The sequence below is a fragment of the Ornithorhynchus anatinus genome, chromosome 3 (assembly GCF_004115215.2).
Source record: "Ornithorhynchus anatinus isolate Pmale09 chromosome 3, mOrnAna1.pri.v4, whole genome shotgun sequence".
Lineage (NCBI taxonomy): Eukaryota > Metazoa > Chordata > Mammalia > Monotremata > Ornithorhynchidae > Ornithorhynchus > Ornithorhynchus anatinus.
The window spans coordinates 72,053,998-72,079,797 of NC_041730.1; the positions used below are offsets into that span (position 1 = coordinate 72,053,998).

The 25,800-nt window shown below is 42.3% G+C and overlaps 1 protein-coding gene across 3 annotated transcripts in view; it reads left to right on the forward strand.

Moving 5' to 3' along the window:
- The first annotated feature begins 6,235 nt into the window (after positions 1–6,235).
- NEDD4L (NEDD4 like E3 ubiquitin protein ligase) overlaps positions 6,236–25,800 on the forward strand; it is a 403,957-nt gene continuing 384,392 nt past the window's right edge. Inside the window, exon 1 of one of the 3 annotated variants that reach the window (XM_029059768.2) lies at positions 6,236–6,390. In XM_029059768.2, coding sequence (XP_028915601.1) covers positions 6,343–6,390 — 48 coding nt within the window. In that variant the 5' untranslated portion in view covers positions 6,236–6,342. The remainder of the gene's footprint in view (positions 6,391–25,800) is intronic. The other 2 variants (XM_029059769.2, XM_029059770.2) reach the window with 2 other exon arrangements.

A 25,800-nucleotide genomic window follows, 5' to 3' on the forward strand; every position in this document is an offset into this window, starting at 1 on the left:
CGTCTCTCTCATTCAACCCACAAATTCAATCTTTCACTAAATCCTGTAGGTTCAAGGTTCACAACATCTCTAAAATCCACACTTTACTCTCCATCCAAACTGCTACACTTATGCTATCTTGCCTTGATTACTTTTTCAGCCTCCTTGTTGATCTCCCTCTCTCTTGCCTCTCCCCACTCCAGTCTATACTTCACTCTGCTGCTCAGATCATTTTTCTACGAAAACATTCAGTCCATGTTTCCCCACTCCTCAAGAACCTCCAGTGGTTACCTATCCACCTCTGCATCAAACAGAAATTCCTTACTATTGGCTTTAAAGCACTCAATCTCCTTCCCCACTTCATCTTTCCTCACTACTCTCCTACTACAACCCAACCCACACACTTCACTCCTCTAATGCCAACTGATTTACTGTACCTCAATCTCTCATCTTTCTCACCACTGACCTTTCACCCACCTCCTGCCTGGAATGCCATCCCTCCTTCAAATCTGACAATTACTCTCTCTACCTTGAAAGACTTTTTGAAGGCACAATTCCTTCAAGAGGCCTTCCCTAATCCCTTATTTCCTCTTCCACTCCCTTTTGCATCACCCCTGAACTTGGATTTGCACACTTTTTCTCATCTCTCCCTCAACCCCATAACACTTATGTCCATATCTGTAATTTCTTAATTTACATTAATGTCTATCTCCCCCTCTTGACTGTAAGCTCATTGTGGGCAGGGAAAGTGTCTACCAACACGGATATATTGCACTCTTCCAGGCAATTAGTTTAGTTCTCAGCACACAGTAAGAGGTCAATAAATACAATCTATCAGGTGATTGATTGACCTCACATGCCACGTTTTTTAAGACATCAGTCAGAAAGTCTGTAAACAGTGAAAATAAATCAGGAGAGCATGAAGCTTTGCTTGTTGCCATTTCTGAAAGCATAGAGTTTGAGAATCAATCAATCAATGATATTTATTGAGTGTTTACTGTGTGCAGAGCACTGTACTAAGTTTTGGGGAGAGCAATACAAAATAGTTGGTAGTCTTATTCCCTGACCACAATGAGCTTATATTCAAGACAGGAAGACGCAACGATGATCCAGAACTCTGTCATTACAATGAGGAGTGACCTCATGATGTTAGCAAACTTTCTGGATAGCCAAATTTCTGAATAACAGCCCATAAGCCACCATGATTTACTGAGGCAAAAGCCTCTGTGTGTGAGTTTGATGAAGACCACGTACAGGTTATGGTTCTGCTCTCGGTATTTCTTTTGCAGCTGTCTAGAGGTTAAAGCTTACGTTACTAGTAACACATCCCGATCATAAACCAGACTGACTTTCAGGAAGTAATTTTTTTCCACTAGCTGATCAGTAGACAGCTCAGCATTGCTCTGCTTAGAATCTTTCCAGAAGTGGACAGGACACCTATCCCATGATGGTTATCACATTAGAGACAATAACTCTTCCTCTTAAACACAAGGAAAACCTGCCTATCTGAATTTCTGTGGCCCTTTTTACCATTCCCTGATTATGCATCAATCAGTCAATCATCTTTATTGAGCGCTTACTGAGAACTGAACTAAGCTCTAGGGAGAGTACAATGTAACAGAGTTGGCAGACATGTTTTCTGCCCACAAGGAACTTATAGTCTAGAGGGGATACATTGGAAAGTGTAGCAGGTTGGAAACTTTTCTGGCTACCTTGGGGACAACCCTCCTTGTAACCCACTACAGGAATGATATCTGCACCAGCAACCCTTTTCTACAAAGTTTAATTTGTATCCTTCAGGACAACTGATTTGTTTGATGGGTTAAAGAAGAAAGCTCCAGAGTATTTATAGCAATATCCAAGTCCTTGGATGTGCAATAGAGAATTCTGTTGAAGTGTTCAACCCACTTGTCCAGGACTATTACACAGTCAGTCAGACATTATGACTTGGTATTTAGGGTGGGATTAATGCAACTGGTCTTTGGTCCCTAGACCACTGGAGCTCTTCAAAAGATTTCTTGCTATCCTTGTGATTAGCTGCTGCTGTCTCCAGGACCTCAGCTTTCATCAAAAACTACTCTCCTTCCTCTGACATAGATGGGAGTGTTCCAACTGTTTGGTCTTGCTAGTATTTTCATCCTACCATCTCAATGTTTTCTCTTGGCAAAGGCAAAAACATTCATAAATACGTAATAAATAGTGTTCTGGAATATCAATCAATGAAACATTGGAATTTATTGAGTACTTACTGTGTCTAGAGCACTATGCTAAGAGTTTGGGAGAGTTCAGTGCAACAGAGTTGATAGACATATTCCCTGCCCATAGGAAGCTTACATTCTAGAGGTAGAGACAAACATAATAATAATAATGTTGGTATTTGTTAAACACTTACTATGTGCAAAGCACTGTTCTAAGCACTAGGGTAGATGCAGGGTAATCAGATTGTCCCACGTGAGGCTCACAGTCTTAATCCCCATTTTACAAATGAGGTAACTGAGGCACAGAGAAGTTAAGTGACTTGCCCATAGTCACACAGCTGACAAGTGGCAGAGCTGGGATAAATATGAATAAATGGAATACTAAGTAATCTCCAGTTCTATCCAATCAATCCATAATATTTATTGAATGCTTAATGTGTGCAGAGTACGTATTAAGTGCTTGGGGGAGTACAAAGTAACAGAGTTGATAGACACATGCCCTGCCTACAACAAGCCTACAGTTTAGAGCTTACAATGTGTCCTGCTGGAAGATGGAGTCAAGTCTTGAAACTGATCTATCTTCTGGCTAGCTCCCAAATCTAAAGAGTGGCTTTATAGGTCAGTGGCAGTCCCATAATGGCATCAGCTTTATTTTCAGTCTGCTGGCCACAGGATGATGATGAGACAGCATGGTTGCTTCTCTCATAGAACAAATGACTGCGATATTTTTCATGCTGATGTATGATGCCGCCATCTATTTGGTATCAGTGATGGGAGTGCAAATATATCCATGTGGTTTTGTGTTTTGCTGGCAGTTGGAATTGAGTGTTTGAGACAACTGATTACCAACACACATATGAAGAAGAAGAATGCCATTTCTGGTTGTCTCACCTACACCACGCCTACCTAAATTGGACCAGGACTTGAAACTGCTACTCTCATATTAAAGTCACCTAAAATGATGAACTTCCATAATGTTGGGGTTAATGAACAGGGTTTCTCTATGATCATAGTTGGTTTTTCTCTTATTTGAATCTGGACTTGATCTATGCATTTGAAGAGAGACGAAGAAAAGTTGGAGAGACTCCAGAGAAACCCAGCCAGCATTGTTATTAAAGGAATTGAAAATAGGATCCATGAACACAGAGTGAGCTGGGTTTGTTTAGGCTGAAAAGAAGAAGGCTGAGAAGCATGTTGATACAGCTTCAAGAACTTGAAAAGCTACTATTAATAACATTCTGATCAATTGTTCCATGTTTCCACAGAGATCCCAACAAAAGCATCTAAGCTTAAGCTATCTATATCAGGTGAAAGTCTGGCTGGACATAAGGAAGAACGCCTTATTGTCAGACTGATTAAATATTAGTGGAAATTACATCCCTGGAAATCCCACAAAATATGATTGACAACTATCATTCTTGGATAGCACAGGCAGGTCTACATGGGCTCAGGGAGCTAGATCTGATGGAGCTAGGCTAGGAAGCCCTTTCCACCATTATGATTATATCTACTAGACTGTATGCTCCTTGAGGGCAGGGATCATGTTTACCAACTATAGTATACTCTCCCAAGAGCTTAATTCAGTGCTCTGCACTCAGTACGTGCTCAATAAATTCCACTGGTTAATCAATCAATCAGTGCTATTTATGGAGCGCTTACTGTGTGCCGAGCATTGTACTAAGCACTTGGGAGAGTGCAAATACAACAGTGTTGGCAGACACCTACACTGGCCACAATGATTAATTGTTATGAGAACTGATGGTATTAGGAGTTTTTAAAAGTTGTATAGATGTGCATTTTGAACCTCTCTAATACCTTTGAAGAAAGTGTGCAATGTCCTCATTGTTAATGACCTTGATCGATGTGCTGCAATTGACTGCTTTTGTTTTGGCAGGGCTCGTCCTGAAAAATAAATGCTCACCTATGTTCTGAGTATGTTAGATACGTCTGCTGAATACATAACAGCTAAGGGATCAAAAATGAATGGATCATTCATTTTAGGGCTAGAAAAACTAAATCCTCAGCTGTGTTCAGTGAAAAGCATTTTACGATTGGTGGCTTCACTATCTTCCACCTCCTCGGTTAATGCAAATTCTTAGTAAGGTGTTAAACTTTTAGACAGAGGTTGATGAAATTCTATCATAACTCAAAATATTTTATGGGATCTTACAAACATATGGAATACTGGAACTTACATCGTTTGGACTTTTATAGGATTTTAGAGGTATGGGGAGATCTTCTGAGGTTGGCTGGCAGTTAAGGTACAGCTAGCTCTCTTTTGCGGTTAAGTGGTTTTGTTTAAACAGGGTGGTGGCACAATTGCGGGGAAAGGCTCCAGCTGTGATGGAGGAAAAACAGCTGATATGATTTTCTCTGATGCTCCCTAAGTGCTCTCCTGCATCACTGGGTTTACAAAAAAAAAAATTAAGTGACTCTACCTTTAATCTCTAGGATGTCTGAAAGGACTGTTTCGTTTTTCTTTAGTGCCTTGTACTATTAGTGCCGGAGCTAAGTGTTCCCAAAGGTGTGAAAGGAGTGAAAGTTCAAGAACGTGGGGTTGTGTAATATGAAAAGTGCTGTAGTGGTGTGTAACTATTTGTTGCGTTTACACCTTTATTCTACGCAGTTCTGGAGAGTTGAATTTACCCGCCCTCCAAAATATGGGAGAATGGAACAATAGAAAGAAAAAAACACAAGCAATCCCAGAAAACACTTCTTGAAATGTGTCCCTGAAAAACACCGCCGTGCCGTTTCATCTCGCACAGGTTCCTTGTATTCACCTAAAGCTTCTTCTGCATTTTCCTCCATCTGAGGAATTAGATGAACTATTTGCTAGGCAACGAACCAGGTGCCGCGTGGAAGCGTTCGCGTTGCTAATGAAAGCTTTACCATTTGCGTATGCCAACGGCGGCCTTAATTTGGGAATCTGGCATTTAATACCGAAAGCCCCAGAGGAGCTGCCTTTATTTGGAGACCAAGGCGTCTGTTCTAAAGGGAGTGTTTGGGTTGTGGAGGGGGCGTGTGGTGTCGTGCGTGGGATTTTAAAACTCGAGGCCGGCGGAGGCACCAGCCGCTTTCAGCCGCAGCGGGGCAGTGTCCGCTCGGCCGCGGGTGGGAAGAAAACCTCTCCAGGGGTGGACAATGTATTTCCCGGGACTGCCAGGAATTATTTAAAGGGGAAAAGAAAATCCATCTTAACGCGATTAACCCGAATCGAAGGCGCTAAATACAAAGACGGCGGGGCTTCCCTCCCCCGCTGGAAGGGAAAGCCTTTCAGCTCATCCCCTGGCACTGCCAACACCTCCTTTCTTCTCCCTTCCCCCAGTGCAGCCAGGGCAAGGAGCCCCTTTTTCCCAGGCCTTGCCCCCTGCCCCCCTCCCCGCAGCCAGCAGCACAATAGTGTAGCACCCAGGCCGGAGGACGGGGGAGGATGGAGGTTGGCCAAGGGGGGGTGGGTGGGAACCAAACCAACCTAGCCTGACCGCCTTTCCTCCCCCCAAGCCTGCAGCTTGTGATTGGCCTGGTGGGCGCTTCTGCCCGCCCCGGGGTGGGTCCACCAGCTGGCCTGGGGGAAGGGGAAGAGGGGGTGGGGAAGAGGAGGAGGAGGAGGAGGAAGAAGAAGAAGAAGAAGAAGAAGAGGAGGGCCGGGTTAGGGTGAGAAGCGACAGCAGGCAGGAGGAAGAAGGGAGGGAGAAGGCGACAAGGAAGAAAGGCAGGCAGGCAAGGGAGGGAGCAGGAGGAGAGGCACAGCCGCCCGTCCCGCGTGTTTCCCGCTCCCCAGTGGATCCGGGAAAGGCAGACGCCCCTGGAAACTGCTTTGGGAGGAGGAAGAGGGAGGATCGGGGACTTGAAAAGCTTCCTCCCCCGTGCATTTCCCTCCGCCTCCCCGGACACCCCGAGCAAGGGGTGGGGGGTCGGAGGGGAAGGGGTCTGCCCCAGGACAGAGGAGCCTGGGCGGGGTGGGGATCCCCAGCTTGGTATCGGTCGGTCGGTCCTTGGGGCAGGGAAAGGAGAGGAGGGGGCTGGCACCGGCTTTTTCCCCCCTTTCTTGGGGAGAAAGAAAAGGGGGGCGGCTCGGGGAGGGAAGGTGAAGTCCGAGGGGTCCCCCCCCCCCGCACCGTCCTGACTCCCCACATTTTGGGGGTACCCTCGACCCCTCGGCTCCATGGCGACCGGGCTGGGAGAGCCGGTGTATGGACTTTCTGAAGACGAGGTAAGGAAATCCTTCTTTTTGTGGGTCTGTGCTACTTCGCCTCTCTCTAATGAGAATAACGATGGTAGTGGTTAAGCGCTTACTCTGTGCCTCAGAATAATGATGGTATCGGTTAGCGCTTACTATGTACCTTACACTGTGCTAAGCGTCAGAATAATAACGATAGTATGGGTTAAGGGCTGGGGGAGCCAGTGTATGGACTTTCTGAGGACGAGGTAAGAAAATCTGCCTTTTTTTGTGTGTGTCTGTGCTACTTCGTCTCTCTCTAACGAGAATAATGATGGTATTGGTTAAGCGCTTACTATGTGCCAAGCGCTGGGCTAAGCCTGAAAATTAAAGATGGTATCGGTTAAACCCTGGCTGTGCCAGGCACTGTGCTTAGGGTAGGAATAATAATGATGGGATGGGTTAAGGGCTGGGGAAGCTGGTGTAGGGACTTTCTGAGGACGAGGTAAGAAAATCTTTCTCTTTTTGTGTGTCTGTGCTACTTCGCCTCTCTCTAACGAGAATAATGATGGTATTGGTTAAGCGCTTACTATGTGCCAAGCGCTGGGCTAAACCCGAGAATAATGATGGTATCGGTTAGCGCTTAGTATGTAGCCTACACTGTGCTAGGCGTCAGAGTAATAATGATGGTATGGGTTAAGCGCTGGGGGAGCCGGTGTATGGCCTCTCTGAGGACGAGGTAAGGAAATCTTTCTCTTTTTGTGGGTCTGTGCTACTTCGCCTCTCTCTAACGAGAATAATGATGGTATTGGTTAAGCGCTTACTATGTGCCAAGCGCTGGGCTAAGCCTGAGAATTAAAGATGGTATCGGTTAAGCGCTCGCTGTGCCATGCACTGTGCTAAGCATAAGAATAATAATGATGGTATGAGTAATAAGAATAATGATGGTATTGGTTCATTCAGTAGTATTTATTGAGAGCTTACTATGTGCAGAGCACTGTAGTAAGCGCTTGGAATGTACAATTCGGCAACAGAGACAATCCCTACCCAATGACGGGCTCAGGTTAAGCGCTTACTATGTGCCAAGCGCTGGGCCAAGCCTGAGAAATAAAGATGGTATCGGTTAAGCGCTCCCTGTGCCATGCACTGTGCTAAGCATAAGAATAATAATGCTAAGGGCTGGGGGAGCCAGTGTATGGACTTTCTGAGGACGAGGAAAGAAAATGTGTTTTTTTTTTTTCCTGCGGCTCTAATTAGAATAATGATGGTATTGGTTAAGCGCTTACCATGTGCCAAGCATTATGCTAAGCGTCAGAATAATGATGGTGGTATCGGTTAAGCGCCTACCATGTGCCATGCACTCTGCTAAGCGTCAGAATAATGATGACGGTATGGGTTAAGCTCTCACTATGTGCCAAGCACTAGTGCTAAGCATAAGAATAACAACGATGGTATCGGTGAAGGGCACACTAAGTGCCAAGCACTGTGCTAAGCGCTGGGGCAGGTACAAGGTCATCAGGTTGGCCCACGTGGTGCCCACAGTCTTCACCCCCATTCTACAGATGAGCAAACTGAGGCCCGGAGAAGGGACTTGCCCACGGTCACAGAGCAGACAAGAGGCAGAGGCGGGAATAGGGAGAGCCGCCTCAAAGCATTTATATATCTATAATTCTGTTTATATTGGTGTCTCTTAGAGAAGCAGCGTGGCTCAGTGGAAAGAGCCCGGGCTTGGAAGTCGGAGGTTGTGGGTTCAAATTCCGCCTCCACCACTTGCCAGCTGTGTGACTTAGGGCAAGTCACTTAACTTCTCTGTGCCTGTTACCCCATCTGTAAAATGGGGCTTAAGACTATGAGCCCCACGTGGGACAACCTGTTCATCTTGTATCCTCAGCAGCGCTTAGAACAGTGATTTGCACATAGTAAGCGCGTAACAAATGCCATTATTATTATTATTTACTTGTATTAATGTCCATCCCCCCCTCTAGACTGTGTGCCCGGTGTGGGCAGGGATGGTCTCTCTATTGCTGATTTGGACTTTCCAAGCGCTCAGTACAGTGCTCTGTCCACAGCTAGTGCTCAATAAATACGATGCAATGAATGAATCAGAACCCACATCCTCTCACCCCCCAAACCCTTGCCCTGTCCACTGGGCCACAACACTTCTCTCTATGCATCGGGCGTGTTCTGGGGGAGTCCCGACCCCCGTGCCCTCCTGCAGGAATTTGCATCCTGCAGGGATTGGGGCAGTTGTGTGTTGGAGCCTCCCCTTAGGTCCTTCCCTTGGGGGTGGCACCAGGTGCCTCGATGGACCCCGGAGTCCTGAGGGCTCTGCCTCCCGCCCAGCCTGTCCTCCCCAGCCGGTCTCCCTCCCTTCGCCCCTGAAATCTTCATTGTGGGTAAATAAAAGTGTCTCCTCCGGGCTCCCCCCCCATAGATAAAACTAACTGTGGTATTTGTTAAGTGTTTACTGTTTGCCAAGCACTGTAATAATAATAATGATGGTATTTAAGTCCTTACCACGTGCCAAGCAACAGTGCTGTTGCTGTATTGGACTTTCCAACGCTCAGTACAGTGCTCTGCCCACAGCAAGCGCTCAATAAATACGATCGAGTGAATGAATCAGAACCCACGTCCGCGGCCACACACCCCCAAAAGGGTCCTTACTAAAAGGGGGAGACAGACAACAAAACAAGTAGACAGGGCCAGAGAAGTGAAGTGATTCGCAAGGTCACACAGACATGTGGCGGAGGCAAGATTAGAACCCACAACCTTCAGCCTCCCAGGCGTGTTGCAGATCACCCCATCCCTGGGTTGGGGGAGTTGGGGAACGAGAGGTCCTCTGCAACCTGGCAAGGGAAACCCCCTGGGCATCGGCCCTGGCAAATGGGGAGCTGCGACTTTTGACGTTGGGTAGGGATGATGTCTATTTGTTGCAGAATTGTACTTTCCAAGCGCTTGGTCCAGTGCTCAGCACACCGTAAGTGCTCAATAAATGCGATTGAATGAATGACGGATCTCCCCCCAACCCCCGCCTCTGCTCTCTGGCCATTGGCTTGTGTCAACTGGTGGGCTCCCCAGCAGAGGTCAGAGGTCAGGGGTCAGGGAAGGGAAGCCTTTGGTCGGCCTCCAGAAAACCTTGCTCCCTCCACCCCCTGCCCCAGACTGCTTGGTTGTAGGAGTGAGGGTCCTAGGTGAAATGGCCGGTTTTGGGGTCTGCCCAAAAGCAGGACCTCGACTGATTCATTCATTCAGTAGTATTTATTGAGCGCTTACTTTGTGCAGAGCACTGTACTGAGCGCTTGGAATGTACAAATCGGTAACAGATACAGTCCCTGCCCTTTGACTGATCTGATTGCCAGTAGCAGGCGCTTTAGTTCATCTCTACAAACTGCCCCTTTTCTTATTTAAGGACCTGGAAAAGCAACCTTGATCTTTACTAACACAATTTAGAAAAGACAAGCAGTCCCGAAAGCTGCTATAACAAGTGATCAAGGTTTTGCTTAGCATTGCCAGACTACTCTTCCCTCCCCACCTCTGGTCCATCACTGCTTTTGCCTTGCAAACTGTATTCTTTTATTGGAAAAAGTTGTGGGGGCGGGTGGGGGAAGATTATGTACATATCCGCAACTTAATTTATTCATGTTAATGTCTGTCCTCCCCTCCCTAGACAGACTGTAAACTCACTGTGGGCAATCAACTCTTATATTGTTGTCAATAAGCACTAAGTGCTTAGTGCAGTGCTCTGCAAGCAGTAAGGGCTCAATAAATACGGTTGATTGAATGATATTCCAGTTAGCCAGGGACGGGCCGAAGCTGTTTGGAGCGATAGAAGTTTTCTCTGTCTGTGAATGTAGTCAGGTTTAGCTCTCCCCTTGGAGAGGTAAATTTACAAAACATAGAGCATTACTCAGCAGGGAAACATTTCCTACTTTAGTTGTAAATTACGTGAAAAGTTGTTAGAAATATTCAACCATAATTGATGTGTCTCTTCCCTTATCATTTTCCTTTTTTCCGGAGAGAAAGGGTGGGGTTAGTTGAGGCTGTCAGCCTGAATTTATGTGCATAATGATCTCGCATAGCTGTGCGAGGCATTAGTGCAAACAGAGGCAGGCAAGCTCAAGATAAGAAATCAAAGGAATGTTGTTTGTTTATGTTTACTTTTGTGGTTTTGAGCCTGTATAGTATTTGTACAAACATAATGAATATCTTCACAGGGGAATCAACATTCTAGGCATGTGGCTTTTTTGTAAAAGCTGGCTTCACTCTATTATCCAGGAAAATGTGCTCTAAGAAAGTTTCAGTAATATCTGGATGCCCTTTGTGTGGATGACTGTAGAATCATTTATTTTTTATTCGAGTAACCCACATAAACAGCACAAAGATGTAGCCTTTTTACATGTCCGGTGTTTGGGACTCTCGGCCTATCTCCTTTCTTTCATTCCCTCAGATTCTCTCCTCCTTCCCTTTTTCTTCCTCCTCCTTTATTAAGTATCAATAGAAAGGAGGCAGTCTGTCCCCGGAGGTGGTGAGATACAGACATTCTGGAACAAAGAGGCAGGCTTTGGGCTGAGGTATCGTGGAAGATAAAAGCTGCTGCAGTTCACTCTATTTTGGATTTTTAAAATGATATACACTTTAAAAATTACTCTACTGTTGTGTGTTGTGCATTTTGGGCAGGAATGCATTTTGGGAATTGAGTGGCTGTCACATTGTTGGGGGGGGGGGGGGTGTCGGGGTGTGTGTTGGGGGGTGTTCGGCATGCTTTGACATCGAAGTGCGAATGTGAAAATTCAACTTTTTAACTACCAAATTTGCCAACCTTGGTTAAAATTTTAGTGTTAAGCTTTCTCCTTCTGCCTTGATCAAGCAAGAATATACTATAGATTTGAATCTATCTGTATAGTTACATTCATACACATTCTTGGCATCTGTCTGGAGAGCATACAATCTTGTATGTAATTTAGTGTTAAGCTCTATGTTGAGAGAGGAGTACCACTTTGTTGCCTTTAAGGGTTTGTTGTTTAATTTTTAATCCTTTAATGGAATTTTGAGATCTTTTCTTCACTGTGGCTGGTTTTTTTTTTTGCTTTTACTTGAAAAGAACAAAGAAAGAAAAATCTCCCCAATCTTCCCCTTGCTTCTTTATTCCTTCCAGAATAAGAAGAGGGGGGAAAAAAGCATTACTGACATACATAGCTCATTTCTTTACTATTTAATTTAGAGCCAAGTTTTTATGTAGCCGTAGTGTATTCTTTAGAAAATCAAGGAATGCTTCTTCAAATGTTAATGGCATTGGGTGGGGACTGGGGCAGTGTTGCTAGTCTATATTCTCAGAATCCCTTAACCAGTTGTTATGGAAAAAGAACAGATTTGGGATTTAAATGAATGTTCAATAGAAAAATGCCAAGTGATCTTCACAACTGGGTTTCTGTCCATATTAGCAAATGTGCAGTGTGTGGCTGTCGGTTTTGTGCCAGTGCCATTAGGTACACAGTGGGCACCCAATACATTTTCACGGATGGTCGTCTGCCGTGATTTACAAATTTTCCTTGAGTTAACTGGGTGGTTTCATCAGAATGGTGAAGAGTTCTCTCCAGGCCTATAGTAGAGTGGGTCTAGAAAAGGTGCAGTGTTCAAAGAGATGCTACAGCTTGGGTCAGTAACATGGCCTACTGGATAGAGCATGGTCCTGGGAGTCAGAAGGTCATGGGTTCTAATCCCTGCTCTGCCACTTGACTGCTGTGTGACCTTGGACAAGTCACTTTACTTCTCTGTGCCTCATCTACCTCATCTATAAAATGGGGATTGAGAATGTGAGTCCCACGTGAGACAAGGACTATGTCCAACTCGATTTGCTTGTATCCACACCAGTGCTTAGCACAGTGCCTGCTAATAAGCGCTTAAACACCATCATTACTATTATCATTATCTGTTTGTTTTTGTTAAACTTCATTTTGACAATGATCTCTTTTACTTTAGTTAAAGGAGATGGTTGTTGGAACCAGTTCAAATTGGTTGATTAAAAAATAATCCCCAGATTACATTTCTTTTTTTAGTTGTTTTCACTTTGAGCTTGGATTGGACAAAGACTTGAAATTTAGTTTGGGTTCAGTTTTGATCAGAGAATCAGTTTGGAACAACCTGCATTTGACTAGTTACCTACCCTGATGCCTTTTTTGGCTTGGGTAGCTACATTTTGGCCTGGTTTTCTTCTGAACAGAGCCCATTATTTATCAACAGAAGTCTTTCATCTTTCTGCCTTCAGATTCCATTCAGTCAGAAAGATGTCTTCAAGAAAGGGTTTTTGTTCTGGGTAACACTTAAATGGATTTAAATGTTAGGAATTTGCAGACCAGGTATTTCCTCTCCTAAGGAGAAGTTGTGAAAACACTGTGTCATTGAGAAGAATTGAAAGATGCTGAACACCGTAATAGGGTCCCAAGGATCTTCTTTACAGATATAAAATGATGGGTTTTTATAAAACACTTGAGGGAGGCAGAGTGAAAACATTGAAAACAAATGGTGGCAATTTCCTTAACTTTAGCATAAAACATAAGACACAAAAAAAGATAATTTTTTTTTAACTCTACAGTAAGCAGGAAATAAATGCTATTGTTTGAAGCATCATATCTCAAAAGAATATGGAAAGAGCATATATACAGTGGCCAGATTTATTTGCTAACTGATAATATCAAGGAATGCTTGAACCAACTTGGTTGCATTGTATTGTTCCCAGGTGCTTAGTGTAGTGCTTTGCACACAGTAAGTGCTCAAATACCATTGGTTGCTTGACATTTTGTTTACTGGAGAGCGTCCTTATGTTTCCATCGACTTACAGAAGAATATGAAGAATCACAATATTCAGTGCCTGCATGTCCACTCCAATTTCTCTCATCCCTACCCCTCTAAGAGTTTAGTGCTTTATAAGTATTGCATCAATAAAGCTGTGCTGTTGAGTTCATGCTATCCTAAGTCTACGTTCATAGATCAGAAAAGCATTGAATTTTATGTTCAGTGCTTGATTTTTCAGATGACAAGTGTTCTTTGTATATTATCTTTTAAAATGTGGTGGAAAAATAAGCCTGATAGCCTCAGTTCAGTTTCTTGTAATGAACGAAATTGTTCTAACTTGACTGCGTTAGAATTTAACAGGCTTCCATTGCATTCCCCTGGAAACCAGTGCAGTACAGGTCCTCAGAAGATGAGTAAGTTGGCTTCGTTTACTATCTATTGGATATTGCCCTGATTTTTCAAGGACTGTAAATAGAATTCTGGCTCTTACAGAAATGGTATAAAGTTCTAAGTTTGCCTTGACCCATCGATGTTTGAGGTTTTTATTTTCTCTAAAAGAAACAGTGGTGGTCTTCCTCACCGGGTTTCTTGATTTTTCTAGCATGAGGAAAAAGTTCTATCTTGTCCTGAGTTGCAAGCAGTCAGGTTGATGCAAGGTAAAACTCTGTAATAAGTGCAGTTTGACAAACTAGAAAATCTTGGTGCGTAAACAAGTGTAGATTATAGGCAAGTAGTAAATAAGTGCTAAATTATTAGGGTTGCCTTTTCTATGTTAGGTACATCACTGTGCTTAAGGCTACTTGCCACTGTCATTTTTTTGTTTTCAAATCACTGGTCCGTAGATCTTGAATCACCTTGAATACTTCCAAGGCTTGATGGTTGATGCCCAGACAAGTTCAACACTTTGCCGTAATCTAACTTTTGCCTTGAAACAAGAAGTATTGAGGAATTGTTGGACATGCAAACCTTCACAGAAAATTTCTCATTCATTTTATTCTTCTGATTTCCATGTGATAAGGACTATTGAACACACTGGTACTATGGGGAAAGTATAGGAATAGATGGGGAAATTTAGCAATGGGGGGGTTATTAAAGTTTTAAAGAAAGGACGCTTTCTTTATTGGCCAATATTCATAGCTTCCCCAAATTTTCCCTTAGTCCCATGTGCCTTCCCTAGCATGCTCAAATTACCTTCTGTTTTAGCTGCTTGAGTAGTGTACTATTTGCTCCTTTTTGTTCAGTGAACAGTGATAATGCCGGTTACCTTCCCAGGTGTTAGTGTCTTTCTAGTTGCTTTGTTTTGCATCACAAGGTATGAGCAGTTCTGTGAGAAGTCCCTCCTGAAAAAAGAAGGTTCTGTGCTACTCACCTTTTTGCCAGTATGAACACAAGAATTGCCCTCCTCTCTATGCCCCTTCATTGTCAGGGTGCCCTCTCACCACCCTTGCAACCCCCACATCATTACTCATGTGTTGTTCTGGACCCCCTTTCTGGCACTCTTATAAAGAGTTGAAGCTGAAATATGAGTTCGTGGGAGACATAGGTGGCATTGTAATGTTCAGTGAGAACTAATGAGGAATAATCACCAATAATTTTAAAAGTAATGGAAAATTATGTGAGAGACTGCAGCTGTAATGCTGGGCATCTGTTATATATGGTCTGAAAAAGCTCAGTTGAGTTTTTTTTTTTAGTAAGTGACTTGTGGTTAACAAGAGTTAGGAGTTTTTTTAAAAAAAGCCCAATAGACCGGCAGCTGTCTTGATGTTAAATTGGATAATAAGATTTTTCTGTTCATTTTCCCCATTTTTGTTGATGTGAAGTGGTAGTGGAGGGCTAATTCATTAATTCAATTGTATTTATTAAGCTCTTACTGTGTGCAGAGCACTGTACTAAGTGGGAAAGTATATTACAACAATAAACAGTGACATTCCCTGCCCTTAAGGAGCTCACAGTCTAGAGGGTGGAAGACAGTCATCAATGCAAATAAATAAAATTACACATTCATATATATATATATGTAAGTGCTGTGGGGCCGATCCATGCCCTGTTGCCACAGGTTTGGGACTCTGTGAACTAAAAGTCACCTGAAGGAATTATGAGCAAAAATCCCATCATGTAAGATTCCAAAGAGAAAATAAGAAAGAGGTCATGAGGAGGGAGGGGGTCAGATGCCCCATTCTCCATTCTCCATTGTGGCTCAGTTTCCACGGGGAGCACTGTCCTCTACCAGACCCTCTGCCACCAGGTGCCCTGGCTCCCAGCACACCGGGCCCCCCGGGTAATCGAGTCACCAAGAGCTGGAGTGCATCAAAGTGCTTGTGGGACATTTTACATGGAGTGGGTGTCTGTGCCTGTGTGTGACACAGTGGTGTAGACATCTCTCAACTCTCTACTGTCAGTAGGTGAGCCCTACTGAGAGCTCACCTCCTCCAAGAGGCCTTCCCAGACTGAGCTTCCCCTTTTCCCTCTGCTGCCTCTCTGCCCCCCCCTTCACCTCCCATCAGCTAAACTAAGCCGTTCAGAGAGTGGAATGGAAAGGAGTAACTTCTATCAATCTAGAGTAACTATTAATCTTAAATGTGCTTTAATATTTCTAATTGATTGTGAATTAAGTTTTTGAGACCAACTGTTTTAACATGAAGAAGTTTGAATCACAGGAAGTGCTGTTAAGTGAGTTTGATGGTCTCTGTTACAATTGATGTGTAACCTGTTAGCTAAACACGTGTGTGTGTTCATGGAGGCGAACTAAGAGGCACTCCTTCTAAATGTATGTTTCTGGTTAGTAGCTCCTCAAGGAGGCTGGATGTATTTGAAAGTCACACTGTCAAGTGAGTTACCTGTGCTAGCCCATCAGATGGAAATTTTCCATTTTTTCCCAGGTTCCAGAACAACATGTCTTCACCTCCAGTTGTGACTTCTACTTAGTCCCGTACATCTGTTGTAGCTGATATGGAGAAAGCAGCTAATTTTTCTCCTCAGCAGGACAGGGTAATTTTGCAGTTAACTGAGTAGCTGCACCACTCTTTTCAGGGGTATTTACATTTTCTTCAGCCTTTTTAAATAATCCGATCCTGAGAAACTGCCCTCTGTCCTCTGCTTTTTGTTTGAAGTCCTCAGCATATCTCTGTGGGGCTGGCCATCTAGAAGAGAGTTGAAAAAGAAATCTCAGGAATGGGATCTGAAATTAGAAACACTTAATCTATGAATGTATTAAGCATAAGTTTTAATACAGGTCACTTATTAAAAACTGAAGTGAAAATCACAGAACTAAAACCTATATTCCCTGCCCTTAGGGAACTTACAGTTTAATGGGGGTAGAATAAGGATATAATGGGTTCACTCGAGGTTGAACTTTGTTCAAAATATATACAGTGAACTCTCATTTTGTCAACACCACTTTAGCAAATAATCACGATAAAGGACAATCTTCAGAGTTCTCAGTTTCAAGTTTCATAATTCCAAGAGAATGACTTGGCTACTTTTGTTTAAAATGAGGCATTTCAAAATAAAGAAAAAAAATCAGATGTGAAGAGAAACCCCTTTCCAAGCTAGATTTCTCTTTGCACAAAACCCCTGGTCACCCTTCAAGCCTGTCCAAGTATTTCTCTCATCCAGATGCTGCTCCTCCCACCCAAATTCAAAACCTCTGTTGAGGCAGTGAGCCTAGAATAAGCTGTGGAGTTTCCAGACCATCAGCAGTTCCTAAGACTCTTCTCTCTCCTGTGCCTGACTGCAGGAGTTTCAATCCTCTTAGCTCACACCCTTAGACAGAACCCAGGGCAGAATCTCCATCTACTCTAGTGCTTTGAGAAACTGATTAACTCTTCTCCCAACTGGCAAGAGTCCAAAGCTTCATTGTTTTGTCTGCAAAGGCAATGGGAATCCAACTTCATTCCTGAGTTTTTCCTTCCTGCAGTTGCTTAGCAAGGTAGCAGTGCCTCTTTCCAGCCTCTGGTAAATCAGGTTCAGTTCGGAAGCACATGGTTGTGTCCTTTATAGTGTCTGTCAGCCTGGGAGATTTGGGCCATGTCAGTATTAGGAACTTCTTGCATAATAAATCAATTCAGCATAAGGAGAGTTTTTTTATGGCATTTAAGTGTTTACTATGTGCCAAACACTACTGAGATAGCTGCAAGTTAATCAGGTTAAACACAGTCCATCTCCCACATTGGGCTCACAGTCTTAATCCCCATTTTCAGATTAGGTAACTGAGGCACAGGGAAGTTAAGTGACTTGCCCATGCCAACACAGAAAAGTGCTGGAGCTGGGATTAAAACACATCTGACTTCCAGGCCCATAGTGTCTCCATGCTCTATCCTCAAGCCATGCTCTGCTTCTCTAATTATTCATTATTACTTATTATTCTCTACCTATCATGCTGACTGTGAACATCAGGATGCAACCCAGTGTTATGTCTTCAGAATTATAGGGTGGGAGAAGCCATAGGGCAGATTTCAAAATAATGGCATGAACCAGGGAAGAAAGATGGATGTATTCCATTTCTTTTCAGAATCCAAGGATTTTCTCAATAGGGCATAAGGTCAGGGTCTGGAATCAGATTGGAGGAATAAACTGGTAGTTTAATCTTGGCCAGGCTCAGATTTCTGTCTTATCAATTTGTAATTTTAAAGTTATAAGGGCTGCTCCACTTCTTAAATCTCCAGATGATAATGTTGTGAAATTAGATTATTATTATTATGGTATTTAAGTGATAACTATGTGCGAGGCCCGTACTAAGTGCTAAAGGGTGGATACAAGCTAATTGGGTGGGATACAGTCCCTGTTCCAGGAAGGACTCAGTCTAAAGCCTCATTTTACAGATGAGATAACTGAGGCCCAGAGAAGTTAAGTGACTTGCCCAAATTCACACACCAGACAAATGGCGGGACAGGGATTAGAACCCATGACCTTCTGACTCCCAAGCCCATAGTCTAGCCACTACACCATACTTCTTCTCGTGCATTTGGAAATTAATAGAAATGATGTTGCCAAATGAAAATGAAGAAGCATTTTTCCCCTCTACCATAATTAAGCTACAGAAATATTTCAAGTATTGTTTGAGGATTGAAGAAAAACTAACATCTGAAGATAGTATTCACAAGAGGTGAATCGTTTAAAGGAGTTAACATTCTAACTATAGAGGTAGTGTTTTTAAAAGTTTGCTTTTACATTAACAAAGCTACACCATAAAAACCTGGTCTTTAACTATAGAAGATTTTGGAAAGTATATATTGGCTCTTTCTTTGAATCTTAACCCCATACGTGTAGGTGAGAGTTGGATATTTTACCAACCAGTTTTTATCATCCTCACCTCTATCCAGTGCCAGTTGCTTCTACGATTACAATTTTCAAGATCTAGCCAGTGGAGGGCACTGTTAGTGTCAAAATCAAATATAAAGGATTTACTTTGTTTTTGTTTTGTGTTTTTTTTCCTTCTCTGAGAAGGGAACCATGCATAGACCTACAGAGTATTTATGGGACAGAGAAATAGCTAACTTCATCAACTTAGGGAGTCTTTCGCCTGTTGTTGGAGGAATTTAATAAATACCTCAGTAATCTAACATTAATAGTATTAAGCCCGTACGGTTTGCAGAACACTGTACTAAGTGCAGGAAGAAAATACATAGGTGGGAATTAAACACAGTCCCTATACCTTGTATGGTGCCCAGTCTAAAAGAGTGTAGATTTTGATCCCTTGGGAGAAACCTGTCAAGTGAGGCTTTGGGATAATGAGAAACTTTCTGTAGAGTTATAATAATGCTACTTTATTATTGGATATCTTGGCTCTTAGACATGTTTTCTCTGAGGCAGTAACTCTGTTTAGGAGACGGAAGTTCTTAGGTGAGGTGTGGAGTCTAAATCAGATCAAAGAGTTTTGCTCTTTGTTTATTGTGGGCTCGATCTAAATTGACTGACCTAATTAGTGAGGTGTTATTTCCTCAACTTCACTACTAGTAGAATGGAGATCATGAAATGATAAAAGAACATGTAGAAGGAAGGTATGACAAAGGACTCGTTGGTTTGGTAAGAATATGGGACATTGGTCCAATTATTTTGAGATAGGGTATTACTATTTAGCTTTCCTATAAGTTTATTAAATCTCCTCTTCTGTCATCCTTACCAAGACTGTGAGCGCCATGTGGGACAGGGACCGTGTTTAACCTGATCAACTTGTATCTACCTCAGCGCTTAGAGCAGTGCTTGACACCTAGTAAGTGTTTAACAAATACCGTAATAAAAATACCAGGGTCTCCCAAGATGCTAGTTCAGTGAGTTGTGGAAGATTAGAGTAATTGTCTTTATTCAAAGCAGAGTATTGTCAGGAACAACAAAATTACAGGGGATTGTCACAATCTTAATGAAATCAAAAACTCTGTGGACTAGGGTTTTAAAATCTGAAAATTAAAATTGGATTTTACTACATGACTTCATTTAGGTCACTAAAGTCATGCTCTTTGCCATTTAGACTCGCGGGAGATTTTTCAACAAAACTGTTTCTGGTCAGTTTTACCCATTTATAAATTCTGTTTTATTAAAGTTAGAATTGACATTATTTCCACAGTGAAATATTTCTGCCCTTCAAGGTTGCAATTTTAGTAGGTGGCATATTTTCATGCTTGTAAATTTCTGTTTCATTTTTCCATTGCCATTGAGAAGTTAAAATACACCACACATAATGTGTTAAAATAGTTTTTTGAAAAAGCAGTCCAAGTCTACAACTATTATTTTCCCATACCTGCTCAAGAGATGATTTCTATTAAGTCCACTGATCCAGAGTGTTTTCTCTACTCATTTCTGTCACTCTGACATGTAGACTTCCACAACATTAGGATCTTAGTTTTCTCCCTGACCTCAAAATCAGAGTCTGAGATTGCAGAAGAGGGAAGACAAAGGATGGTGACATTTTTTATCTTGAGGGCCTTTTCTGATCAAAATTTCAAGGGTGGGGCTCGCATTCACTGTTTCAAAGAGTTTCCTTGCTGATCCCCTTCAACATGCAAAATAGCAGAGGTCCACTTGTATTCTTTTTCCATATCCAACAATCTGTTGCAAGTCACGTAAGTTTTCTTATGATCCAAGATTTAAAGGCAACCTATGATTTGAGATAAAAATCACATAAGTACATTTGTAAATATAGAAATGTAAATAAAGGTTTAAGTGAAGATTATTGATGGTGTGTAGAAACCCAATATAGTTGTATCTTTCCTCGCCCCCCTGCTTCCTCCTTGTAGACTGTAAGCTCACTGTGGACAGGGGACATGTCTACCAACTCTGTTGTGTTGATCATATTCACTGCTTCTCACCCCCCTACTTCCAACAACAGTGTTAGTAATGATGATATGTATTGTTCTTATAATGGGCCAACCACTGTGCAAAGTGCTGGTGTGGGTACAAGATAACAAAATCAAACAGTTCCTTTTCCCAGCAAAACTCAAATTCTGAGGGAAGGGGGACAGGTATTTTAGTCCCTTTTTACAGATGAATTAATTGAGACTACAGAGCTTTGTTCAAGATCACAAAGCCTGGTCCACCACAGTGATCCTTGTCATTCCCCAAACAGAAACTGGAAATCAGCTTCTCTTCATCTGGAATTCCTGTGAAGTAGAAAAAGGCTGATTAAAATCTTCTAAAATGTCAGCCCCCTCTACCTTATTTCGAATTATGCTTTCATATGAAGTGGAGAAACCCCTACTCCCTGGAGGTGGTGGAGGAGGAGGAGGTTATTTTAGCTGCTGCTGAGGCTTAGAACTGTAGTTCCACCACCAGCTAAGATTTTTGGATGAAAAAGATCTTCCATCAATTTTCAAGCAATTGGTTGAATTTTTAAAAATGATCAAAGAACCTGATAGAAGAGTTCAAAGATGTGCAGAGATGTTCAGAGATGTTCAGAGGACTTAAAGCAGCATGGCCTAGCGAATAGAGCACAGCCCTGTCAGAAGGACCTGGGTTCTAATTCTGGCTCTGCCACTTGTCTGTTGTGTGGCCTTGGGCAAGTTCTCTGGGCCTCAGTTCCCTCATCTGTAAAATGAAGTTTAAGATTGTGAGCCCCATGTGGGACAGGGACTGTGTCCAACCTGATCTGTCTTTATCCACCTCAGCACTTAATACAGTGCCTGGCACATAGTAAGTGCTTAACAGATACCACAGTTACTATCATTATTATCCTACTTTGAGGTACTTTTGGAAGAAAAGAACTCTGTTAGATACATTTTTCACTAGAGTGAAGATGGAAAAACTGTTAGCATAATCATCAAAACAGGTTTCTACTTTACCATCTCCTGCAAAGACTAATAATTATAACTCTTATAGTTCATGTGATGCTTTGCATTCCATTTCTTTAATAGAGAATGCATGTTAGGTTACTGATGTTTAATGTTACAGATTATTGCATGGAAAGACATTTAATATTTTTCCAGAGGTTCTGGAATATATGCCATTTAGTAACATGTAAGTTTATGGGAAAACACACCGGAGCACACAACTGTACTTACAAGGAACGTTTTACAGCTTAATCATATGATATGCCTGAAAAGACAATTCACCATTCCAAATCTTATATATTCCCAAACCATGGGCATTTTAAATATTGAACTATAAGTTTACAGGACAGAGGCTGCAGGCCCTCCTAGTAGTGTCTATTAAAAGGAAATACTTAGAAACTGGTATTAGTGGTGTGATTGTGCCCACGTTTTCAAGGTTCCTTAGCAAAGGCAACATATTTGAGTAGAAAGGGAGATAGTAGAGTAGAGATAGGACTGTTTTTCATTTTCAAAGGTGTCATTTATAGAAGGTCCCAATTATGGGTGTAGGTGTTAAAAACATTGATGTGCACTGACAGTCTGTCCCACGTTGTGAACACTTAAGCACTGTTTCCTGTGCAGTGTTGTTCCATTTGCTAGCCTCAGGGCCTATTGATGTTTTAAGATTAATCTCTTGTTATCTTTCTGTCTGCAAAGCTGTTGCTCATGGAGAGCAACTCCTGTACTGATGGCCTTAAATCAGGCTGGTCTGCCCATTGCTGTCATCTGGAAAGAGTCCACTGCTATGCTATGTTATATGAGACTGTTTCACTCTTTTGGAAGCATTTGTTTTACTTTTTTTGCTTATGTAACCCCACTTGTAGTGCACCATACCAAAGTGACTTTAGTATCCTGCCATCACTCTTCCACAGATCCCGCTCAGGAAAACAGCATTTGACCTTGCTTCTGTATAGGATTTTTTTGTTGTCTCATTGAATCGCCGTATCATGTACCGCACAATCTGCTACATCTGAAAAATACGCTTACAGACATAAACTCAGTATAAATCAGTAAGGAGGATATGTTTCTTTTTGTGGCATGGCCTTGAAAACAATTTGAGGAAATCACTATTGCGGTCAGTAAAAAAAAAAACACCACCAAAAAACAACAACCCCCGCCTTTCTATTAGTTCCAAACTGTAAGAATATAAGATTTTCCTCGTGTTTAACCTTGTATGGAAATGGGAAGAGAATACAGGTTGGTTGCCAGTGGAGATGTCTGCAGTATTCTATTTGTAGAATTTATGTTTTAGGCTATTATATTTGACTTTTAACAGGTTGGGAAACTACAGTTCCAAGTAATTCACCAAACTGGTAAAGGTATTATATTTGACTTTTAACAGGTTGGGAAACTACAGTTCCAAGTAATTCACCAAACTGGTAAAGGTAAATATGTCCACTGAGCTTCAACTAATATGCCTGAGACCTAGAAATACAAAATTCAGCAAAATATTAGAAGCAGTGATCTAAGGTCACTGGCATTTAGGTTCAAGTTTTGGATGGCATTATTTCTCATCCTTTCAGGCAATAATAGGAGAATGAGAAGTGGGGGTATTTGATTAAGAAAGATTATCCTCTTTGTTGAATTGAGATGGTGAGGATAGAGATGTTGATATAAAGAACATGTTGGGTTGAGGGGCAATGACACAATAACCCGTTTTACATGAGAAGATGATGACACATCAGTAGATGAGAGATATGAGAAAAGGGTAGGGTAGTGACCTGATAGATAAGAATGGGCAGAATCTTCAAAAGACTAAGAACAAGTTCAATCCTGTGGAGCAATGGAGTTGTGAAAAGAAAAAGATTCAATAAAGTAAGTATGGAGAACAGACCTGAAAGTTAGATCTGTTAATTACGATCCATCCTAGGAGAACAACAATTTTCCCATGCCCTTCTAAAACATTTTTTGGAAAGTAGTACAAGAGCCAGATTGGAAATGTTTTGAGACACCTAGATTTCAGAATTATACAACAGGTGTGGACTCTGAATTTTGGTTAGCATAGGATGGCAGAGTGAAAAGACAAAAGATCATTGTAAAAGAGAAATTCACCTTCTGGTGCCTTTCATGGGTGCTCAGGAGACTGGGAAAGAGATGGACAGATGGGTAAATTAGGTCAGAGCAACAAAGAAAATGGCCAGAAAAATGGAATGAAAAATACCAGTAGAAATAGTTTAGAGAAATGATGAGTGGAAAGAAGTGGAGGGAAATTTTTAAAAAAATCCACTAGATAGAAGGATTTTTGGTTCAGATGAGATCCTGAGGAGGTGTTTTCATTGTTGTCCTTGTTTTCTTCATATACTTTCTCTGTATTTTAATCTCATGTGCCTGCCACCAACCACATCACATCCCCTCTTGAATTGAAAGCCCCTAGATGGTCAGCAATTGGTGTCCAGATTATTACCCAGGTACCTTTCTCTGGTGCCTTGTACACTGTGTTGCACAGAGGGATTAGAATAATATGCAGCAGCAGAAATACTCAGGAGACTCAGAATATGGAGTTTGTCCCAACTGAAGTTAAAAGAAGATTGAGAAAATGACCAAAGGAGCAGATAGAAACAGAAATGGAATTAACAGTCAAACCGGAAGTGAGAAGGCAGAAGTGAGAATCAGTAAATTGTGGCTTTGTGTCGGTGAGGCTGAGCTGTGGAGCCTGGGGGCTGGGTTGGAGGGTTTACTAAACCAATCCCAGCTGATATTTCCTTGGACTGACAGTCTTCTCTGACTGTGGAACTCGGGTGGGGGTGGGAGGTGGGGAGGAGGAAGTGGACTAAATGTAACTTAAAATATTCTTCCTTTGATTTAGCTTTATCTGGAGGAAAAAAGCTAAAACAAATAAAGAGCTTAGGGCCCATTGAGTCATATGGGAGAATGACCTCACCATATCAGGTATTGTGGCTGGGATTCTGTTAGGCAGGACCACAGACTTTTATAAATGATAATCATAATAATGATAGTAATTATAATAATAATAAGCTTGAGGGCTCACAATAAAAACAGTGATATTAATAATAAGCTCATGGGCAGGGAGTGTGTCTACCAACTCTGTCGCATTGTTATATTTCACTTTCCCAAGAGCTCAGTAGTGATCTGTTCACAGTTAGTGCTCCATAAATACTAATGATTAATAGTAATAGTGGTAGTTTAGTGCTTATTACATGCCAAGCACTGTGCTAAGCACTGGGGTAGATAAATGAAAATCATGTCCCACTTGGGGCTCTCAGTCTAGGTGGGAGTGAGAACAGGTATTGAATCCAGAAGTCACACAGCAGGTACATGGCAGAGTTGGAATTAGAAACCCAGGCCCTTGCTCTTTCCACTAAATTAAGGAATTTTCATTTCTTCTTAGGGAGGGTTCAGATAAATCACCAAAATTCTGCCCGTGGAGAGCACTAGAAGGAGGTAGTTCTTTTGACAGTGGTAACCATACAGCAGTGTGGCAAACATCCTTTCTATCCACCCATATAGTGTAACAACTGGTCTCCACTTTCTTGCCATCCCTGCCTGCTCCTAATCTTATTACACTTTGCTCTCAGGTGGCAATCCAGTTTTGTTTTTTTTTTGGGAGGGAAACAGGAGACATCTCCAGAAGAGAATTCCTCCTCTTCCCATCCCAACCCCGGTGGATCAGTGATATTCTTTGAAGATTTACTGTGTGAGAGCACTATGCTAAGCGCTTAGAAAAGCACAGTACAATAGAGTTGGTAGACATCCTTGCTCACAAAGAGACTTCAGCCTGGGGGGTGGAGACACGACATTAAAACAGATTACAGAAAGGGGAAATGGCAGATGAAATGATATGCATATAAATCCGATGGAGTTGAGGGTGGGGTGAATATCGGTGGCCTAAGGGAAACAGATCTGAGTGTGTAGGTAGGGGAGGGTAAGGGAAATGAGGACTTAGTCTGGAAAGGCCTCTTGGAGAATATGTGTTTTAATAGGGCTTTGAAGGTATGTAGAGTGGTGGTCTGTCAGATTTGAATAGGGAGGGAATTCTAGGCCAGAGGAAGGACTAGGGCAAGGGGTCAGCAATGGCGTAGATGAGATTAAGGTACAGAGAGTAGATTAGTTTTAGAGGAGCAAAGCCTGTGGGTTGGGTTGTAGTAGGAGATCAGTGAGGTAAGATAGGAGGGAGAAAGCTGATTGAGTGCCTTAAGACTTTCCCTTCACTGTAAACAGCCCCACCATATTCTCTGCCTCACAAACCTGTATCTTTGACATTATTGTGAACTCATCATCATCTCTCATTCAACCTGTTTCAGTCTGTCACCAAATTATTTTGGCTCTATCTTCACTATCTCTAGAATCCACCACTTTCTCACCATCCGAACTGCTACATGCTGATCTATATCCTGCTGTGACTACTTCATCA